The sequence below is a fragment of the Rattus norvegicus genome, chromosome 1 (assembly GCF_036323735.1).
Source record: "Rattus norvegicus strain BN/NHsdMcwi chromosome 1, GRCr8, whole genome shotgun sequence".
Taxonomy (NCBI): Eukaryota; Metazoa; Chordata; class Mammalia; order Rodentia; family Muridae; genus Rattus; species Rattus norvegicus.
Window position 1 is genome coordinate 46,674,594 of NC_086019.1, and position 20,749 is coordinate 46,695,342.

The 20,749-nt window shown below is 41.6% G+C and overlaps 1 protein-coding gene and 1 long non-coding RNA gene across 2 annotated transcripts in view; one reads left to right on the forward strand and one right to left on the reverse strand.

Annotated features, from left to right (window-relative positions):
- Nucleotides 1–20,749, reverse strand: part of Nox3 (NADPH oxidase 3) — a 64,833-nt gene that overhangs the window by 31,317 nt on the left and 12,767 nt on the right. Inside the window, exons 6-10 of the mRNA NM_001004216.1 lie at nucleotides 19,756–19,937; nucleotides 16,076–16,205; nucleotides 10,401–10,493; nucleotides 8,534–8,787; nucleotides 2,833–2,995 (exon numbers count right to left, since the gene is read on the reverse strand). Coding sequence (NP_001004216.1) covers nucleotides 2,833–2,995; nucleotides 8,534–8,787; nucleotides 10,401–10,493; nucleotides 16,076–16,205; nucleotides 19,756–19,937 — 822 coding nt within the window. The remainder of the gene's footprint in view (nucleotides 1–2,832; nucleotides 2,996–8,533; nucleotides 8,788–10,400; nucleotides 10,494–16,075; nucleotides 16,206–19,755; nucleotides 19,938–20,749) is intronic.
- LOC120099111 (uncharacterized) overlaps nucleotides 8,679–20,749 on the forward strand; it is a 79,739-nt gene continuing 67,668 nt past the window's right edge. The window contains exons 1-2 of the long non-coding RNA XR_005497963.2: nucleotides 8,679–8,826; nucleotides 9,810–9,988. This is a non-coding gene — a long non-coding RNA (uncharacterized LOC120099111). The remainder of the gene's footprint in view (nucleotides 8,827–9,809; nucleotides 9,989–20,749) is intronic.

Below are 20,749 nucleotides of genomic sequence, written 5' to 3' on the forward strand. Positions count from 1 at the left end.
TGGTGTCTGGGTCTTTACTCTGCCCTGATGCACGTGTCGGGCACAGAGGCACCTGTAGTTGAAACTTGAATCTACAGGTGCACTTACAGGAACGTGTGCATTCACACGGGCATGCATGTGTGTGTGCACGCGCACACACACACACACACAGACACACACAGACACACATGCTCTTGCTTTCTTGCTGTGTGTGTCTCTCTCTGTGTATGTGTGTGTGTGTGTGTGTGTGTGTGTGTGAGAGAGAGAGAGAGAGAGAGAGAGAAAGAGAGAGAGAGAGAGAGAGAGAGAGAGAGGTCCTATAGTGTCATGTCTACTCTGTGCTGATTCTATGGTATATAAAGAACTAGACAGACCTGGATCCTGCCTCTGATTGTCTGTGTATATTTTTGCAAAGGTCCCTCTACTCTTTATAAACATCAGGTTGTGAAAGAACTTTAATTCTTATACTGTGCTGTAGTCTTGAGTGTGAAATGTTACTTGCAGGATCTGGTGTTCTGACACCTAGTCCCCAGCTGTGAAGATCATCTCCAAGACCAAAGGAAAAACAAACGTCCAGCATCTGTCACTTTGGATCTGAGGAGGTAGTCAATTTGCCTCTTCTTTCTTAGTGGGGAAGACACCAGTTTTTGGGTCTTTGGGTTACATTTTTCTCAGTACTTGACAGAACACAGTTCCTGAGTTGGTAGCTGATGAAGGAAGGTTCGATGGCTAAATGGGGTTCGGAAGAATGGGTGGAGCAAGACTTCCTAGGATTCTTTTTCTGCAGACCCAGTCTGAAAAGGTGGCAGAAAACGCCAATCTTCTAGAATATGATGTTGAAGGAGCGTTTCTTAGGTGTTATTTGGCCACAGAATTCCTTTTAGCAGATCACACCATACACCTAACATCCCATAGAACAGACACTGTGTTGCAGGAGGAATGTAAAATGCTTTCTACAAGCTCATGTGTTTGAATGCTCGGACCTTAGCTGTTTTAAGAGGTTGTGGAATCTTTGGGAGGTTGGACCTTCCTAGAAGAGTTGGGTTGGGGGAGGAGCTTAAGGCTGGGTCCAGCTTCCTTTACAGACTGGGCTTCCTGGTCTGTTAAATACGAGTAAGCAGCTCTTGTGTTCTCTCAGTGCCTCAGGGCCACTCACTGCCACATTTTCCTTACCATGATGGACTAAATCCTCAATTGTGATCCAAAGTAAGTGCTCCTTCCCTTGTTTCTCGACAGTTATTCAGAGCGGTATGAAGAAGTAATGACTTACACTGGGATCCACTTATTGACTTTAGCATCTTCCTTAGGTCCAGTAGGAACCCATGACCAAGGGCCACACAGAGCAGATACGGGCCGGCCAGGATTAGCTCTAAACTCACCAAGTGCCTGCTTCCTCATGCGTTTCCATACATTATGTTCACAGGTTGTGCTGGCTAGCTTTTTTTCCAACTTGATACAAGCTGGAGTTAATTTGTCAGAGGAAATCTCAATTGAGAAAATGTTCCCACTGGCTTGGCCTGTGAGCAAATTTGTTCCCTATTTTCCTAATTTATGACTGATGTGGGAGGGCACAGTGCACTGTGGGTGGATATATAGTCCTGGGTGAGCAAGCCAGTAAACAGAATTGCTCCTGCTTCAGGTCCTGACTCCAGGTTCCCCTGACTTCCTGCCTTGACTTTCTTCATGGTGGACTATTACATGGAACTTTAACCTGAAACAAATCTTTTCCTCCTCAAGCTGCTTTCAGTCATATTATTTTGTCATGGCATTAGCAACCCTAAGACAAACATCCAACTTTTCTCTGCTATTTAAGTACCCCATGAAGATCTTAAGAGGGTTTAGGTTCAGAGAACGAAAGTCCAGAGTGTGGCATATCAGCAGGATGAGTGCTCTGAGCTGAGGAGAACCATCCCTGATCTTCATCGACTGCCCCACGTTGTCACTTCTGAGGGGAGAGAAGGGTCTTTCTGTGTAACTCTGCTGTTGACCTAGAGGCTGGATTTTCCAAAATACCAAGTCTCATGGAGAATATGGAGTTGACGCCATAGGCAGAATATAAGTGAGCTTTTTTCTAAGTATTTGTTCTTTAGGCTCATCCATCTCTCCCCCAAATCACTAACTGTCAAATTGACCATAGGAGCCAAAGAAAGGGTTATCAAAGCTTCAACCACCTGGCTTCTCTTTGAGTTTTGGACTTTGTAAGGTTCTTATCAGCCTATGCATCAATAAATTCGTGTATCTTTTCTTCTGTTAATGTGTCTGCCAATTATCAAACTCTCAAAGGATGGAAGAGAAGGTTCATTTTACCCTGACAGGGTCAAAGCATGAGATGGTGTCTCATACTGGACAGGACAAAGGAATGGAGAAGCTTAGTTCAAGGACATACAAGGAATCACAAAGGGGGATTTGGTACCATGTGCCAACACCATTGTGAGAAGGATAACAAGGTCTATCAGTAGAGGCCACGGAAGGAAGAGGTGGAATTGGATACCTGCAACCACTGAATGGAGCTAAAGAGGCGAGGAGGAAGCTGCCTGTTAATGTGACTAACTGCAGCCCAGTCACATAGCCATTTGCAGCCTGTCCACATTTTATCGAGATGAGCAATTACATGTCCTGTAATGGCAATGAAGCAATAAAATTTATGTCTTGTCATCTTTAACAAGATTAGACATAACCCTGCTCATAAATGTAACACTGAATGGAGATTTTTAAGAACATAAGTATAGTTAAGGATCCTTGAGTTTATCCCTCATAGTTAATTAAAATCCTCCCCAAGAATCGGCAGAGGAGAGATATAAGGGTGTTGAACCTTTCACTCCATGGAAGGGTGACCTAGTGATTTTTCCATACCTTGCTCAGTCCAGGCAGACTCTGTGATTCACAACACTTATACCACACAGACTTCAGAAGAGAGGCGAAGGGGGTGACTCCAATTCCTGTTGCAATGCACACGCTCACAGGGTAGTGAAATACATCTGCCAGAGAGCCTCCGAAGGGCCCGTCCACTGCCAGTCTGGAATCATATAATGCAGTTCGGTTGATCTTCTGAATGTTTCCCTCTTGGACACAAAGACATCCCAAGCTTTCATTGGGTGGGTCAGCAAATATGGGCTGGAGGTTACTGGGTCATTTAAAGATTCTCTCTTTGGGGAGGGGGATTGGACAAATTGGTTAGTTCTGTTCAGTGCCTGAACCTGTATAAATAGTCAAGCATGGTAGCAAGCTCGTAATCCCAGGCTAGGGAAAACAGAGACAGGCAGATCCTTGTAGCTGTCTGGCAAGCCAGTCTATCCTAAAGGCACATTTCAGGCAAATGAAAAACTCTGTCTCAAAAGAAATGAGTAGAGAAGTAATTAAGGAGGCAACCTGACATTGACTTCCAGTCTTCCATGAACATGTGTACTCACGTGCACAGACTCACACATGAGTACACACACACACACACACACACACACACACACACACACACACACACACGACACTCTATTCAGACAGCTAGGGGCTGTTCCCGGAAGGCACATCTTGCCATCTACTCTTCCATATCAACATGGCTTGCTGCTTTTAGAGTTCTGGGAGCTCCTGTTAACTGTGAGCATCATGAAGCCTGCAGGAGGAGCCTCCATGACGGTCTTTCCCTCAGCTGCCAATCGAAGCCAAAGGAGATACTCCAAGGAGGCTTAGAAAAATTGTCTTTTCTTTTCATGGTGACCCCCCACACCCCACACCCCACATTTCCATTTGTTTGCATGTTATTATATATTTATATCTTTTTAGTCTAATGGAGGTGGTTTGTCCAAAATAAATATAATTTTGAAATAATTTGTCAGTTAAGTACAACTTGTAAACCTCATCCTTTATGCTCATCAGCCCAGGGGCAGTAAAAAATGTTTTCTCTCTCCTTAGCAATTTTTTTTCAATGGTAAAACATACTTTTAAAATAAATAAGATGTTCTTACACAGTCTGGCCACTTGGGTTCTTCCCAGTTTCTTTTCCCCGATTCTCCATGTTGGCTTTTCTTGTATTACCTAAATACTGCACAGTATTGTCTTCTAACATACAACATCTTTCCTATAGAATACGTAGCTGTAATTTCTGCTCTCTCCTTACTTGCATACATGACACCTGTCCTCTAGGTCCTGTTAATCCTGTATTTCCCCAGGCAAGTCTCCCTGGAGCTCTGTGACTGGGAGAAATTCCCTCACCTACCCTTCCTTACTGTAGTTGAATATTAGCATCTGTACTGTAGGTGCTCGAGATTTAGTCATGTTTATCGTGACCTCTAAGCCTCCAGGTCTATGGATGTGGGAAACAGGTCTATTTTTGCTCATTGCCTATTTGGTGCCCTGCTAACGACCCAGTCTGGAGCTGTTCAATAATAATTTGCTGAATCAATTGTAAAGGGAGATATTTAGAGCATTTAAGTAGGTAGAATGTATTAAATAACTCCTACTATTCCAAAAGTACACATTTACATATGAACAGAGATATGCTAATGGAAAGGTTTCTAAGTCATTCCTAACCAGTCTCTGAGGAGAACCTGTCACCTGGATGGTGGGGGTGGGGGTTAGCCCATTTGGGCTTTAGTATGTGTTCATGAAGGTTCAAATGGATTTATTTAAAAATATTCTATATCCCAGACTTCCTAATAATTCAAATGAACTCTCCTTGAGTTAATCTTAATTAATAAGGCTTAATTACATATTGATATATGGAAATCAAAGAATAAAAATAAAAGGTCATTAACCAGAATGTGCTAGTATCTTAGCCCACTTAGATTATTTTATAAATAATTAGATAAATAGACAACAAAGACTTTATCCGTTAAGACATCTTATTGTTGGTTATTTTTATAATTAATAACCAGTGATTTATTTGACACAAATTTTTAAAAATATAGCAATTAAATTCAGAGGAGACCTATGTCTCAAACCCTACAGAAATACATATAACTTTCTTTTTTTTGCCCCATTAGTTTTTCAATAATTTATTTTTCCATTCACTTTACATCCTGATCACAGCCCCCTGCCTTCTCTCCTCTTCACTCCACCCTTAAACTTCTTTCCCTAATTGTTCTTTCTTCTTCTCTGAGGAGAAGGGGAGCCTCCCCTGGGTACCACCCCACCCTGGGACATTTAGTCCCAGCAGGACTAGACACATCCTCTCCCAGTGAGGTCCAGCTAAGCAGTCAAGGTAAGAGAAAGGGCATCCAATGACAGAGGAAAACATCAGAAAACGAGAAGATTTCCCATGCTCATGGATTGACATAGTAAAATCAGAAGCAATCTACAGAAAAAAATATATAAGATATATATATATATATGCTTAATTATTTAGGATTGAGAGCTCTTCTGTGCTCCTGTCTGAGGCCTGTTCATACTCTGATGTCAACTCGCAAGGCACTTTTGTCATACCAGGGGCAGGGTTCAGTTTGAGACAATTCTTCACTGAAATCTGTGAGGATCTTACCTTTTGCCCTCTTTAAAATATATTTTATATCTTCTTTCCTATGTATCAAGCTTTGACACTTCATTATTTGATTTATTTTGGAGGGGTGGACTACATTTCTCTCATCCTTACAATTGGAAAAGGTAATCTTTGGAATGTTTTTCTTTCACTTTATAGTATGTGTGCTGTGACTATGTGTGTACACGGGAGTATGTGTGCTGTGACTAAGTATGTACATGGGAGTATGTGTGCTGTGACTATGTGTGTACATGGGAGTATGTGTGCTGTGACTATGTGTGGACATGGGAGTATGTGTGCCTGCATATGTGTTGGTATGCGTGCATGTGTTTGTGCATGCCTGTAGAGGCTAGCGGTTGACGTCAGGTGGCTTCTCCATCTTGTATATCTACGTTGGATCTTAAATTTGAACTAACAGCTCACAGATTTGGCTAGTCTGACTAGCTGGCTGGCTCCAGGATTTCCCGTCTTTATTCCCTGAGCACGGGGTTTGTGAGTGAGCTGCCCTGCTAACCCAGTATTTATGTGGGTCCTGGGGATATGAATGTGCGTCTGCATATTTACATGGCAAACTCTTTACCTGCAGAACCATCTCCTGGTCCTGGATAAGTTCTAGCTGTTGAGGTTACTCACATGCCACCTCTTTGGTTTGGACCCCAGGATTTTAATGTGAAGTAGGAGGTTATTGATCTTTCTTGCTTCTTGGTGCTTCATAACATGAGGGGATACCAACACTTCCATTGGTATCTTTGGGGCACTTTACCATTCTTACTTGCAACCAACTATGGTAACTCTTTCTGGGCATTTACGTATTGTGCCAGGGTCATTATTGAACATAATAGCTAACCCTATGCAGAATATTAAGAGTTACTGTGATCTCCCATTTAAGTATAATTTAAAAATTTTTTTTCTCATGGAATTAAACAGTAGAATGATGGTTAGGTGGGGAGGGTTGGGATTCGGTAGAGTGGAGTGAAAGATGTCATAAAGGGAACATAAGTACAGCCACATAGGAAGGGTGCTTTGAAGAGATCACATTGTATAGCAAGGTGACCATAATCAGTGACTATGTATTATAATCTTAAACAATGCAAAGTGAGGAGACATTAAGTATTCTCATTGTGACAGTGTTAACTGTAAAGCAGTATATTCACTAGATTAATATAATGAACATACATAAACATAATGCACATATGAAACATAATGGACAGATATAAACTCAATGTGTGCACACACACAACGTACATCTACTTCAAAATCATATTCTAGAAAGTAAGCACATTTAATTTCAATCTATCAGTTATAGAAAACTAGGGAGGCTAAGAGGGTTATATCAATGATGGACAAGGGGATGGAGCAGATGTGTTCAAGGCCCTGGTGACCAGATCATGTCAGATGTCCCAGTGTCACTCCACAGGCAAGAAGCAGCACACAGTGCTTTCTGTAGATTGACTGAGAAGTAATTGATTAGCCAAGGGAAGGGCGTTTGACAGGCCAAGTACCTGGATACACACAGAGCAGAAGCAAGGATAAATACACTGAATTGCATTGTCGTGAGTGTATGTGGTGTGTGTGTGTGTGTGTGTGTGTGTGTGTGTGTGTGTGTGTGTGTGTGAGAGAGAGAGAGAGAGAGAGAGAGAGAGAGAGAGAGAGAGAGAGAGAGAGAGAGATTGAGATCTCCTATTCCTTCTACATTTGTTTCTGATTTTAGGTATTTTCAGTTTTTTAATTTTTAATCTTGGAACTCAACAGCATTGCTTATCCTTCACCACTTGTCTTTGATAGGAAGGCATCATTTATTCCACCCCTAGAGAGAGCCAACGTGACATGTTTACAGTTCTGCCTTCTCTGGGGAGGGATAATTTCATCTCATGTTTACCCTTGCAATGGCGCTTACTTTGTAATCCCAAGAGTTAAAAGAGCTAAAGGATGTACATTGGGTGAAGGTGTGAACTTCTATCTGTTATGTTATCTTTATGTGTCTGACATCTTTGTAGGCCCTGGTGATACAGCAGGATGATGGCAGCATCCCATCTGCAGGAACTCCCATGTACTTACTTATGTACCACTCTGTTTTTAACTAAATAAACATGTGGTGCCCAGTGTCCCCCAAGAATGGCATAAGTAGGCATAATTTTTCTCATGCCTCATTAAAATATTTTGTTTCTAATGCATTTTTCTCATCTTTGAAAAAAAGATTTATTTATTTTATTTATATGAGTACACTGTAGCTGTTTTCAGACACACCAGAAGAGGGCATTGGATCCCATTACAGATGGTTGTGAGCCACTACGTGGTTGCTGGGAATTGAACTCAGCACTTCTGGAAGAGCAGTCAGTGCTCCTAACCACTGGGCCATCTGTCCAGCCCCGTTTTCTTGTTTTGGGGGGCCCTACCCACGGACTTCAAGTACTGTTGGATAGTCCTATAGGAGTGGGAATTAACTTGTGTGTTCACTTAAAGGAGGCAAGGCATGATCATTCACACAGTGACTTGGGTCAAACGTGTAGGCTTTTCTGAATAGGGTAGTGGTATGGCCAGAATCATGCCTCTGATTCGTATAAAGAAGTCCTGACTCTAGGACCTTATATTGTGTATCTGGAAAGAGTGCTGCAGAAATGAAGTGTCTCTATGTAAGTTTCTTATATGTTACTCTGCAGTCATACAGGAATGGTATGGGTTAAGTCCAGCATGAGCAGAATAGACTCTCCTTCTTCTGGAGACCAACCTTTGCAAACACAGGCTAAAACCTCAGTCTGTGGTGGGAGAGAGCTTGCAGAGGGAGCTTTCTGACTCATGACAGGCTGTACATAATTAGACTAGTGCTTCTTTTGGATCTGGAAAGGAAACTCTTCCTTCTCCCTGGATCACTTCCTACTTTTGTTGAACATTTATTTATTTTTACAGAAATGTACTTGCTTCTCCTAAATTATACATTTGATGAAGACTCTCAATTTTTTTAAACGAACTCAAGTTTGCAGCTTAATATAAAGCTATTGCCAAATTGAACAGTTTATTCATGCATTTAAATCTTTTCCTCGTTTGAAGTAGCACAGCTTGACTATAACAGTGACCTGGTCGTCTCACCTCGGCATGCTACAGAGCTCACTGGGAGCCTGTCCCTCTGCTCCAAATGCCTTCAGTAACGCCTCTGTCCAGTCTCCTGAGGCTCGGATGTGTACACTGAAGAAGTCCTCCTGGGGAGCAGACGTGAGAGTGAAGGGGTGCCACTCCAGCGGGGAGATGGATGGGCACTGGATAAAGATGTACTGTCCGGGCGCCATCTTGAAGTCACGCTTCTTCATGTGAAGTTCCAGGACTGCAGATGGGTGACTCACCACCTACAGCAGAGCAAGATAGCCGATGGGATTCTCATTCAGGTAAAACAACGAGAGCACATTCTTCATTCCATGCAAAGTCTTTAATTGGCTTTTTAATTTTTGATGTATAATTTGTCACCACTTTCATACCTAGACTTGCAATTTAGGTGATAATAGAGTTCATTGTGCAGGGTGCTGCGCTTGACTTTTAATAACTGTGCAAGGAAGCAATATGGCGGGCACATGACTCCATGCCCCACGTGACCAAGCATCCCTGAGCCCAGCTAACCATTCCGAATTGAATATAAGCGGTCATGGATGAATATCCCATAATTTTACTTGAGCTTATTAAAATAGTTAGCATATCATCTTCACTTAACAAAAATCTGGCAATAATTTGGGATTTTCTTCATGCTGAGGGGAAAAAAATAATGATCTATCGTATCTCCTCAAAATGTTTCATTTGTTCGGTTTGACTAAAGAATGTCTTGGTGCTGAGCTTTTGGTATAGGGAGGCTCTGTGAAGTTTCTCCAAGAACTTTACACTAACAATTCCTCTGAGGGAAGGAGCATTTGTCTTTCATATATATCCATTGCTTTATGAAAAACTATCTGCACACCTTCACGTCTTCTGAGGTAAATGCATATGAGAACACCACCAAGCACGTGAACACTGGTACGACACTTTTCCATGTGAAGTGTCCCTCACAGCATTTTAATCTTTAGTTCCAGATTTCTGCTCGCCCTCCTGACACTGCCTCTGAAGGAACTACTAAATGTCTTCCTCCTGACAGATCTAAGTTCCCCCACTTGTTCCAGTCTGGATTGACCTCCTGTGGTTCTAAGCTTGAGCTCAGTAACATGGAAACCCATAAAAGCAGAAATAGGAAGGCCTTCCATCCTCTTTCAATGTGACAGTGAAGGGTGCATAGCATTCTGTTAAAACTGCACTAGCTAACACTCAGGATGGGGTAGCATGCTTTGTATTTTTGTTAACCTGCAGGGTACGTTTTATCTGGCCATCTGTTCCTATCTTCCTCCAGCATGAAGTAAAAACAAAAGAGCCACAAGTTTGAAGAGCAAGGCAGAGAAGTCCCTCCAAGGTACACACCACTGAGCAGGATAGAACAGCATGACACTGCACCATTGCCATCTTGAACCTTATAGCATCCCTTGAGACTCTGAACCTGTGGTGGCATTCCCAGCATGTGCTCAGCTCCCGGTAAGAATGTATATGCTTGAAGCTGTGTGGATGCGATGGTGCTGGCATGTTTGGGAAATCCCACCGATGTGTGCTATTTGAAGTTACTACGGTCAGTGTAAAGCATTCTTAGTAGTTTCCTGTCTTTTCCTCATGAGAGAGAAACCATAATAAAGAGAAATATGACTAACTCCGATGCCATACTATAAGCCTTTATCAGAATTCTGAATACCAGCATGGAGCCTTGATCCCTGTCTCCAGTAAAATTGGTCACACTGAAAGATGCTCCCGATACAAGCAATTATTAGACCAGAAGATGAACCTCTAAATTACAGGCAGTTCTGCAATAAAAATGGCAAATTAAAAACTTGGGCTAATAAAAAATTTTCATCTACACTCAGGCTTTTATTCAGACATAAAGCTACACACATACCTTGGTAATGACAACTTCTTGGTGAGATCTCCAGAACCTAATTATTATTTCACACGCATACAAGACCACAGGGCCCAAAGTCCATTTCCAGGCCTGCAGAGATATGGGGGGGGAGGGAGGGGGAGAGACAGAAACAGAGAGAGTGAGGGGAGAGAGGGAGACAAAGAGAGGCAGAAACAGAGAGAGGGAGGGAGAGAGGGAGAGAAAGAGAAGGGGGAGTCAGAGAGAAAGAAGGAAGGAAGGTGGGAGAGACACAGAGAGACAGACAGACAGAAAGAAAGGAAGAAAGAAAGAAAGAAAGAAGAAAAGAAAAGAAAGATAGTAAGAAAGACAGTGATACAGAGAGGTATGTTAAAATAGAGTTCAAAATTTCTAATTCAAACCATATCAATCTGTAGCATGATGGGACTAAGGTATTTATTTCCCTTAACATTGGCCCAGCTATCAACAACAAAGATGTCTGCATGTACTAAATACAATAACGCTTAATTATTCCTTAAAGTATACAAGCTTATTTAAGAGATTAAATTCTCCTCTATTTGTTTTTATGCTTCCTTGATCAATGATGCCTTTATGTAATTAGAAATAATTGAATTTGCAAAGAAATAAGAAATCAGATTGATGTTTATGTTATGTATGATCGGGCCATAAATGCTCCCAAACAGTCAAAGTCAAAGGCTTATAAAAAAAAAGAGCATTTTTTTCAGCCAACATGCAGAGATTCAAATAGTAGTTTTGGGAGCCATTAATGCCTCACAACTAGGGGATCTGTCTGAATACAGACACTCACATTGCCATGACCCCCTGTGTGTACCTCTACCTCCTATGTTGTGTGGAATTTAAAAAAATCAAGCTAGATTTTTTTTAACACTTTGAATCTCAGAGGATCAAACAAAGGCATCAACAATTGTTTGGAGAGATATGATTAGGAACATTTTCATGGTTAAAAATGTTACTTACTACTTTAACTTTTTGAGTATAATCTGCATTATAGATGGCACTTTTTTTGTAGCCTACTCTTGCCTCAGGTGTTACATGTAGCACGTGGGGTCTTTCTCCAGTAGACAGGAAGGATGGGAACATAATTTTTGTGGTTCAGTGTCAAACAATCGTGCAAGGTATAGGATAGCCTCTTTGTTTCACAGACAAAGAACCCGAGGCTCCATCTGATCAAATGTCTCCTTGGACATGATAAGGCATCTGGTGAAGAGGTGGGCTTGGGTGGACCTGTACACAGCCTCTGTTTTTCCAGGGTTCCAGCTGCCTTGCTTAAGTATAGCATACAGCAGAAATGGAGTCCCACTACTTACTGCCTAACACCAGGGTCCGTTCAGAGCTTTGCTTTGTAAAACATTAGCCTCCTGAGCTTACTGAATTTTAGTCTGTCAAGGGCTTCTTTTTAAAAAAAATGTTGCTTTAATCTTATAGAATAACAAAACAAAAACAAACTCTGGTTCTCTGGGAATCAGTTTGTGTTACCTTGGGAGGCTGGGCTGGATCTCAGAGAGAGCCTCACTGGATCTCAAGGCTTGGAAAGGGTTCTTTTTTTTTTTTTTTTTTTTGTTCTTTTTTTTTCCGGAGCTGGGGACCGAACCCAGGGCCTTGCGCTTCCTAGGCAAGCGCTCTACCACTGAGCTAAATCCCCAACCCTTGGAAAGGGTTCTTAAATTTCCCCTTTGCCATTTTAAATCTACCATGACCTTGGCTCTTCCATAAGATCATGGGAGCAGGGAGGGCACCTCCTTCCTTTGAGTTTGTATGTTCTTTACACTCTGTCTACTCGTTATTTCCTCGTAGCGATCTATCTAGCTCCACCTCCCAGTTCACAAGCTCTTTGACATAATTTTCTAATTTCTTTTGAATTAACGTTCCTCTTGTTAATTCCTTTCTGTTTTCATTAGTCTCAGCTGTTTGCAGGATCTCTGTTTTCGCCTATCAGCTCTTTCTGCTTCTTTCCTAAGGGCCTCTTGCTTTCTTGACAAAGGCTAGGACTTATTCGTAACACAAAGCACTTTTACCCAGTTACTCACTTCTGCCTCAGTGGGATTCAGCAACACATTCAGAATGGTGGGGAGGATAAATCCCTTTGTCCACTCGTGCAAGGGTAAGGCAGCGAAGATGGTCAAAAAAGGCAAAACAGAGGACATAGCAGAGGATGGAGGTGGACCACGTAAACAAAGCCAGAGCTTCCTTATGCTTGAAAGTATTTTAAGAAGTGGTTTGGGTGTTTAGAGGAATGCCGGTAAGAGTTCTTTCTACATGAGAGAAAGACTTGCAAAGATATTCACATAGCCTTTGTGTATTTTCACAAATAATCTTCCATATCCATTGGAGAACACACATTTTAAACACACACTTTACACATCACATAGCTCATTTTGGTGGTGTCAAATCAGCCATGGCCTCTGATTTCTCCACATTGATGAAATGGAATGGGTTATTTTTCTTTCCATGGTTAGTCAGGAAGGAGAATGTAAGCCATTAATCCTTGGCTCTATCTCTATTCTACTATATAAATTGCTCCGAGAGGAGATAGGGAGGCTTATTTATACTGTGATACTCCCAGAGTCCCTTGGAAGTTCAGGAGCGAGGGTGAGTACAGCCAGTAAGTGATGTGAGGAAAGTGGTCCAGCTGTGGGGATCAGCAGCAGCACAGACAAGCCTGAACAGATGGGGAGACCATGCTCCCATCTTTCATCCTGTATAATCAGATACGTGGTGAAGTGTGTGTGTGTGTGTGTGTGTGTGTTTGTGTGTGCATGCGCGCGCGTGCATGCGCGTGCATATGTGCGTGCAAGGTCAACTTTGGAGAGCATCTCTCACTGGGACCTCAGGTTTACAGATTAGGCTAAGGGATTGGGCGGTGAGCTGCAAGAATCTGCCTGTCTCACCTGCCAGTGTTCAGATTACACGTATTCTATACTGTGGCAGGCTTTTGCATGGGTACTGGGGACTGAATTTTTGTCTGCATACCTGCATACAATGTTCTTTATTGGCTAAACTATCTCCCTGGCTCGTATCTTGGGCTTTTTTTCTAATATTTGAATTTTGTATTTTTCAAACTGGAAGACGATTGGAGAAAATTCTCATTGAAGTTCTTGCCGAGCTCTTAAATGTTTTGGGTTTATTCACAGAGATAAAAATGGTGCTGGGAGCATGAGCTCACAGATAGCAGCAGAGGACTGTCAAAGGAAGCCTTGGAAGAAGGTTGGGAAATCAGAAGGAGTGCCATAGCACGTGGAGAAGAAGTGTCACAGCTTGCCACAAAGTCATGAGCTTTCTATGCATGGTGTGGCTCTGCTTGGAGTGCCCTCTGTGTCAGAGGCAACCCTTTGAAACACCCTCCACCCCACTTTCTCCATCTCTTAAAGGGTCAGAATTGTTTAGCATGTGAGCTTTTATTAGTATTGAAAATTCATATGACTTCTTAGCTTTCTTGTTCCAGTCTCCAAAAATGTGCCGAAAACCATAGTGCAGCAGATGCATCGTAACGGAAATAAAATCGTGTTGATTTAACAGCAATAGCAATGCAACTCCATTCCTCCATTTTTAATCCTTCCAGAATGTAAGGGCAGGCTGGCTTTGATTTTATTTTATGGGTGTGGTCATGAATAGATTATTGCCATAGGCAATAAACTCCCCAGGGCAGGCCCTCATGTCCAAGTCCTGTGCTTGTCTACTGATGAGCAAGCAGGAGGGCACACCATTGGTAACATTCACTGATGGACTCCACCCTCCTCCAAGCTTTCCCTCTTACCATGAATATTATCCCACTGAAAGTGAAAAAACAAAAGCAAACAAATAACAAAAAAATTAAAAATAAAAGAAAGCCAGAGTCCTATGATTATTATCTACAGGGAAATGAGCTAATTTCTTGGCTAAGAAAGACCAAACAGTTTTTGAGACTAGACTGACTGTGTGAGCATCTGTCAAATATGCAGGTTTGTGTGCCTGTGAGATTGGGGTAGAGACTAGGGCAGCAGATTTCTCTGGCTCAGACGAGGTGACAGCAAAAAATTCTCTGATCCAACATTGCATCAGCCGACGACTATTCTACAGATAAAATCTTCATTAGAAAGTGCCCCAGGAAAGAGAGGAAACAGGACTACCTGGAGACTTGGTAAGATGAGTTAGGTCCAGTGTGGTGGAGCACGGAACCCCTCCCCATCCTTGGAATGCCTTTCTGATTCCGAGTCAGTAAGACATCAGAGGAACTATGGTACAGTCTAGCCAAGCAGTAATTGCACAGCCCACACATGCTTTGAATCAGGACCCATTAAAAATAATGGAAAAGAGTGACACAGTGAGTTTGGGTGTGCAAGGAGGTGTAGCAGGGGAGTTAGCAATAGATGGCCAGGTTCCCCCTCTTAATCATAATTAATGCTAGCACACACTGCTGGGAGCAGGCCCTGGTCTGTATTCATGAAGTGTGGGAGAGAATTGATTTTTTTTTTAATGGAGATGCTGTGGCTGAAAATTTTAGAGAGGTATTCATTTTCTTCATTAATATGCAGGCCAGATAGGGGCTGCAGAGAGCTGAGTTTAAGACAGAGACAATCTATACTGGCCATTAAAGGAACCACGGTCTAACGGGCACATCTATTTCATGTCTCTTCGTTTTAAACATTTTCCTAGTACTTTTACCTTTAAAATATGGCACTTAGTTTAGTGTATTTGAGGATTAAAAAATTATTTACATTCTTCTGATGTCTTATATGCTATGATAGCCCATCATCCCTATTTTAAATGATAACACATTTTGGGGAGTTGTTTTCTCCTACATTTTGTTGTCTATTCTTATATTGAGACAAGGTCTCGTGTCTTGCAGAGGGTTAGATTCTCTTGGAACTCCCTATGCTGCTGCTGCTGACCTTGAACTTCTGACCTTCTGTATACTGGGATTACAAGCATGATTTTTTGGGGGTGCTGGTGATCAAACTCAGTGTTTTGTGTATGCTAGGCACACATTCTGTCACCTAAGCCCCATCCCAGCCTCTTCCTACTTTTAGTGCAGTCACTTCATTTATTATCTGTCATATATCAGTTACCAGTTAAACCAAAGGTTTGAACTTTCCTAATATGTCAGAGTCCAGATGGGAGCATTATTCCTGTTCACCTATGTCACTAACTTTGCAGACTGTGGCGTACCCCAAAAACCAGAAAACATTACCTTCGAAATCTGTGGACACTATCATTAAATTAATACTTAAGTTGATTGAATCTATTCTTGGCTAACATTGAAATTAATTATAATAAAAGTAATTGGGCACCCCTAATTCTTTTGACCACCAATAGTTGTAGAAAGAGAGAAAGTAAGCCTAGGAATTACTCCCAATTACTCCAGAGATAGGCAAAGTAATAGCAAGGGTATAGAGGGTGGTGAGCCATGAGGCTAACTCCCTCAGATTCATTACTCTGCTGTTATGAAGTCTTGCAATATCAGACATCCATACTTAAGCCTGAGTAGAATACATTTCAAAGCTGAACAAAGTGCTTTTGGCAGTAAATCTCTTTTAAAATTATCCATAACTCGATTTCTCCATTAGCCCACTTAATAAAGAGTTGGCTTCATCAAGTGGTGACATGGGTGGTTCTTTTTTTCAAGCCTATAAAAGCTCTCGTTATTTTAACTGTGGAGACAGTTATTTTTAAAAAGCTCCTGGATTCACTCTTACCGACGGCTCCTTGCCAGAAAATTGAGGTACAGGGCACGAGGCAGCTTCCTGCCATTCGTCGAAGTGGTCTCTGCAGAAGGTGACATTGTGCAGCCGGAGACTCTCTGGAGTTTGACCTCGAATGATGCGACTTAGAAACAGAGAGAGAGAGAGAGAGAGAGAGAGAGAGAGAGAGAGAGAGAGAGGGAGAGAGAGAGAGAGGGGGGGAGAGAGAGAGAGACACGGAGGGAGGGAGGGAGAGGGAGAAAGAGAGAGAGAGACACGGAGGAAGGGAGGGAGAGGGAGAGAGAGAGAGAGAGAGAGAGAGAGAGAAGGGAGGGAGGGAGAGAGAGAGAGAGAGGAGGGAGGGAGGGAGAGAGAGAGAGAGAGAGAGAGAGAGAGAGAGAGAGAGAGAGAGACACGGAGGAAGGGAGGGAGGGAGGGAGAGAGAGAGAGACGAAAAGCACAAAAATGTCAAGCTGATTTTGTGAGATGTCTTTACACAGACTTATACTCTGCAGCGGTTCCAAAACAGCACTCCCCTATCTTGAGACTTGGGCTGTCACTCTTCTCCAGCATCTTTAAAAATAGGCATTTAAAAAAGCTTCTGGTAACTTTGAAGATCCCAGAAAAGAAGTGCCCCTCTGTGGTATCCTGTGTCACATTGAAAGTGTCTATATTAGAGAATTCATAATGAAGGAAGTTGTTTGAACACATCCTTTTGTAGACTGTTGAATTTAATTAGGTTTCATCTCATTCTGATTGCTGATTTGGGCTAATTGGCTAACTTTGTACGATTGGCTTCTTCTGCAGATTGATTTAACTTCTATCCTTCTTAGCTTGTTTCTGAGCACTTAGAAGTTTGAAGTGAATAAGTCAAGAGAGGTGCCCAGAATAATGGTGTTCCCCCCCCCCAGTGACCACTAGCAGGCTTAGCATTTGACAAGGTCAAAACAGGTCACTTTGAAATGTGTCTTTGAGGCTGTATTGATAAATTTAAAAGTAGAAAGAGAAGTCTGAATGGATGGAGCACTAGATAAAGAGTCCTGTAATCCTATTAGCTTGCATCTGTTATACATGCACGACCCACTGACCTTTGCATATTGCTTAGGCATCAACTCTGGGGATGACTTTACAGACTTGTACTCTCACAGCAGGACCAGACACCTAAGTAATAGAGTCCAGGAACTGCTCAGTTCCTGGGTGCTTATGGATAAGATGCACTGCTTTGTTTTGAGAAACTAAGTTCTCATCATCACAGAGATGCTGTGCTCAGCTGTGGAGTAGTGGTTTCCTTGGTTATTATTATATGGCATGGGAGGATAAGAGCACTGCTCTCAGAAACAGCCTGTGTCAGCTGCAATTGATATGTTAGGCTTTGACTCTGTTCCATGCAAGTCACTCAAGCTTGATGACACCCCTTTGTATCAGGTAAGCAGACAATCTGTGAATCTCCAGGCACAAATGATGCCAACCTCAGGTGGTTGAATGATAAATGGGAGCCAGACTGTTGGAAGGCATTAAAAGCTCACTAGTTTGCCTATTATGCAATGATATATGTGGGGAAAAATAAACTTTTTGATATTTTTAACAATATACTTATGGAATGACCTGGGATCTCTTGTAGATAACATGGGGAAAGTTACCACAGATCTAAGGATATAGGTACTGAAATGTATCACATCCACAGTCTTGCATCTACTTGGCATTTTGTATAGAATTTGCAAATCTCTTTTGACCTAAATAGAAGTTGAAGAATATGTCAAGCTGAGAAGATTAAATAGGTTTTTATCCTCAAATAAGCTTTTCAGCAAGGTTGAAATAACTCAACCATTCTCCTTGTGAAATATTATTTGGGCATAAAAATCCTAACTTTAGTCAAGTTCCTGACCATCAGGATGGACTCGTAGTTCAGTACCCAGGGTGTGAGTGCAGAAAATGTGGGTTTTGGGGGTTTCAGGGATACTTACTATGTTAAAAGAGGATTACACTAAGATGTCTAAGGTCAACATACAAAAATCAGTATCCTTACTATAGACTATGAGCAAAGAAGGTGAGAACAAGACTATCAAACATGATATATTTCATCACTCACATTTATTGAAACCAAGTGTGTAAATATGTAGTGTCTCCTAAGACACCTTAAGCATGTTTAATGTCCAGTAGAGTCAAATGATGATACACAGAATTGTGTGTCTGAAATACAGGAAACTAAACCAAATTAAAAATAAACTGAAATAAGTAAAACATAAAAAAAATTATCAAACCTTATTAGCAATAAGATGTGTAGGAATAAACCCAACCAAGGAGGTGAGAGTTTTAAATCTCTGAAGAAAGAAACGGAAGAAGATACTAGAAAATGCAAAGAACTCTCACGTTCACAGGTGGGTAGACTTAATGCTGTGAAGATGGTAACTGTAGTTTTCAGGTTCAGCACAAACTTAATCAAACTCTACATGACACTATTCACAGGAACAGGAAGAAAATTCTAAAATTCACATGGACGCACAAAACAAGAACAACAGCAATAACAACAAGAACTCTAGTTAGTCAAAGCAATGCTGAGCAAATAGAACAATGCTGGGGAAGGGGTTGCCACGCTACATTTCAAACTACGTTACAGAGCCATGATAATCAAAGCAGTATGGCATTGGCATAAAAACAGATACATAGGCCAATGGAATGAAATAGAAGGGTCAGACAAAACTGCACACAATCACAGCTACCTCGCATCTGACAAAGATGCCATGATGCATAATGGAGAACATACAGCATCTTCAGCAACTGATGCTGGGAGAAGTTGGTGTCTACGTGTAGAAGAATAAAATTACACCCGTATGTATTACCCTGCACAACTTCAAGTGGATCAATGGTCACGACGTGAAACTGAAAAATAAGGCAGAATCCTACAAGATGTAATGGAAAAAAACTTTCTGAATGGTACTTCTTTTACTAAGGAAGCAAGGCCAACCATTGACAAATTTGACATTATGAAAACTAAGACACTCTGTTCAGCAAAGGAAAGAATAACGTGAAAGAGGAAATTACAGAGTAGGAGAGAGTGTTTGCTCTCTGTACATTTGATAGGGGATTAATGACCACACGATACAAATGGTTAAAAAACCAGAGTAAAGAAAACAACTCAGGGTTGGGGATTTAGCTCAGTGGTAGAGCGCTTGCCTAGGAAGCGCAAGGCCCTGGGTTCGGTCCCCAGCTCCGAAAAAAAAAAAAAAAGAAAACAACTCAAGTAAAAAAGGGCTATGTATCTGAACAGAGAGATGTCAAAAGAAGAAATGAAAACAGATAAGGAACACCTCAAAGCCTTTGGCATCCTTAACAGAGAAATGCAAATTAAAACTACTCTGAGATCTCACCTTATGCCTGTCAGAGCAACTAAGTCTTAGAAAACAACTGGCAAGAAACGTTGGTGAGGATGTAGGAAAGGGAACCTTCACTCACTGTTGGTGGGGTTGTAACTGGTACAGCCATTATGAAAATAAGTGTGGAGACTCCTTAAGAAAGTAAGATCAGAGCAGCTACACTACCCAGATATACCATTCTTTGGCATGTGCCCAACAAACCTGACATTCTACCCCTCAAATGCTGGCTCAACCATGTTCACAGATGCTCTATTCACAATAGTTAGGGAATCTGTGCACAGAGACATAGATCTGAGCACCCTAATTATAAAATCAGCTTACCCTCCTCCGTGGATGGCCAGACTGATGAAGAGGAAGATGAAGATATGGTGTGTGTACCAGAATAGCTCATAAGAGGACTGCCTGATAAACTCAGTTGAAGAGGTCATGATCAATATCAAAGCCAGAGAGATCACCAGGCCAGTAATTCCGGAGACTGTCATTAATAGCTGAGTGGTTGTACCCTAGAAGACCACGAAGTATCACCAAATTAATATTTTGGATTTTTTACATTTTTGGGATCAGCATTAGAGGATCCAAACAAAGCAATTTAGAATGTTTCATGCCAACACACAGGACATCGCCAAAGTCCAGATACACCTCAAGAAACTAGCTGTGAAAATTCTTCCTTTTTCCCCTGTCTCACCATGGATATTTACTTTGTTCAGACCTTATAAAATGCCATGCCATTAGGCACAAATTTTTCATTTGCATGAGTTAATTTTCCTGTCAGAGCTGCCATTTTGAATTGGTACTAAAGAGCACTGGAAGAACAAAGCTGCAGAATAAGCTCAAATTCGAGCTTTTTAAATTTTAAGATTAAAAATTGTGGCTCACCATGCCTAATTGCATCTTAACATTAATAAACACTTTTTTGGAGGGAGGAGAGGTTCCTTAGGGGCACTCCTAATAAAGCAGTTGCATGCACTGTTCCCTTGGTGGTTATGCCTTGCTCTGGCTTTTTAATTGGAAGGACCATGACTTGCATTTCCTTCACGTAACCTCAGGGGTCCTTGGAATAAGACCTGGTAAAGCCTCTGTGATCAATAAGGGCACAGCTATTCTTATCTGATTGGTACTCCCCAACGAGCAGGATTCTGACCCACGAGTGCAAGGGACAGTTAAATAGCCTTTTAGAATATTAATTGCAAAGCATTCTGTTTTTATTGTGAGTTCCCACATCCTTGCTTAGTCATTAGTATTCAAACCCCGTGTTCCCATCTCTGAGCCAACTACCAGCTCAATAAACTCACACTATATCTTTTGTCAGTAAAAC